The 1,827-nt window shown below is 20.7% G+C and overlaps 1 protein-coding gene across 1 annotated transcript in view; it reads left to right on the top strand.

Annotated features, from left to right (window-relative positions):
• Positions 1–902: 902 nt before the first annotated feature.
• The window catches only part of PGO_001520 (variable surface protein), a gene marked incomplete at both ends in the record, with an annotated part of 1,255 nt that continues 330 nt past the window's right edge, over positions 903–1,827 (top strand). Inside the window, 2 exons of the mRNA XM_028690963.1 lie at positions 903–917; positions 1,329–1,715. Of these exons, the coding sequence (XP_028546764.1) occupies positions 903–917; positions 1,329–1,715 (402 nt within the window). The remainder of the gene's footprint in view (positions 918–1,328; positions 1,716–1,827) is intronic.

Raw genomic sequence — 1,827 nt, 5'->3', positions numbered from 1 at the left:
TATTTAGCATATAAATAAAAGAAACTTTGAAAAAAATTAACACACAACAAATATGTCTATTGCTATTTGCAGCTTGGGGAAAAACATATAGTTCATACATAATTACATACACAAATTTGTAATAAGAAACAGTAAGATTATTTCAGTATTATCTAATAAACTCCAAACTTATAGTAAAAAATAAATATTTTTTAGTTTATAATTACTTTCTTTAAATACATAAGAATATTTCAATAGATAAAACTTAATAAACTTGATTATTTACAAAGGTTAAACATAATAACAATGAAAAAAATAATATATTATATGATAATCTATCAAAATATAAAAAAATCTTCTAACTTTTACAGGAAATATTCATATGAATGAGAAAAATTTTTCTTTTAAAAATCTTTTATGATATAGTTCCTTTTATTTCCTTAAATTTGACCTAAATGTGTTAATGAGTACATTTTATAATTTATAACATATTTTGCATATTTGTAGAGTGTACTATGCATCAGAAAATTTTATACATTAAGTTTATGAAAACATACGTAGTGATTTTAAACATTATCATAAAATTATCTAAATGGATCGCATAATTAAATACTCATGTATTTTTTTTTAGAGGTATTAATTTATAAAATATCATTTTTTTAACCTGTAATTTTGCTATTTTATCTGTTTTTTTATTTTCCAAAAAGGAATAAAAATCTTCATTATACTTAGTGCATAAAAAGTGTTCTGCATTTTAATACATAATTTTACATAGAAATATATATATAATTTACTTATATATGATATTCACTTAAAAAAAATATTTTTTTATTGGTTGTAAATTTTTTTAAGTATTAATATATATTAAATACTATTTTAGTTTACATACATAAAGTTACTCAAATGAAAAGACATGTATAACCATGTACAATAGTAAAGTATAAATTAAACACTATTGGAAGATATTTACAGCGTAAAACAATATTTATTTTTAAAACACTATTTATGTAAAATTCGTTTTACAATACGAATTATAATATTACATTGTTATGCAATTTAAAAAGTGCTTATTATCGAATTAATAATAAATGCACTCGTTTATCTATGGTACAACACCATAAATTATATAATCTGATTTACTCTGGTTAAAAGAGAACATATTGTTACATCTGTATTATATGATATAGCATGTAACCAGTATGTTTTTAGCGTAATTCATGTATTTATTATTCAAATAAATTATTTACTTATTAGAGAACATTATTATATAAATAATAAAAACAAACATATATTAATAACGTGTATAGTATTATTATTGTTTATGCTGGCATTGAAATCATAATATGAAGGAAAATATTAAAGCATCTAAAAAACCATCTGAAAAAAGCAAAAAGCGGTCATATATATCAGTGTATTTTAATAGTAGTGAATTATTTATGTTTGACTATGATATATGTTTAGAGGATAGAAAAGAATTAAAAAAATGTCATATACGTTTGATTTACATACCGTTAACTAACTTATTTAATTTACCCATAAATTTTTCTGATAATATGACTTTTCGAAAATATATTAAATTAATAGATACATATAAGTTATTTATATTACAATTTATTGTTGCAATGGCACAAGGAGAAGATAGTGGGGAAGCAGATGCAAGTTGCAACAAAGGATCAACTGGAGAAAATGGAGGTATTGAGGCATATAAAATTATGAAAAAATTAATTGTAAATTATGTTAGTTTTGCAATGTTATTTTTAAAGATAATTTAATGAAACATTGTGAACAATATAATCCATTAATTGTAATTCTACTTGTTATCCTTATTATCTCGATCTTATTTTTTCA

Source organism: Plasmodium gonderi, assembly GCF_002157705.1.
Source record: "Plasmodium gonderi DNA, contig: Pgo-contig_159, whole genome shotgun sequence".
Lineage (NCBI taxonomy): Eukaryota > Apicomplexa > Aconoidasida > Haemosporida > Plasmodiidae > Plasmodium > Plasmodium gonderi.
The sequence above is the reverse complement of the archived record's forward strand: the minus strand, read 5'-3'. Positions and strand labels throughout refer to the sequence as shown.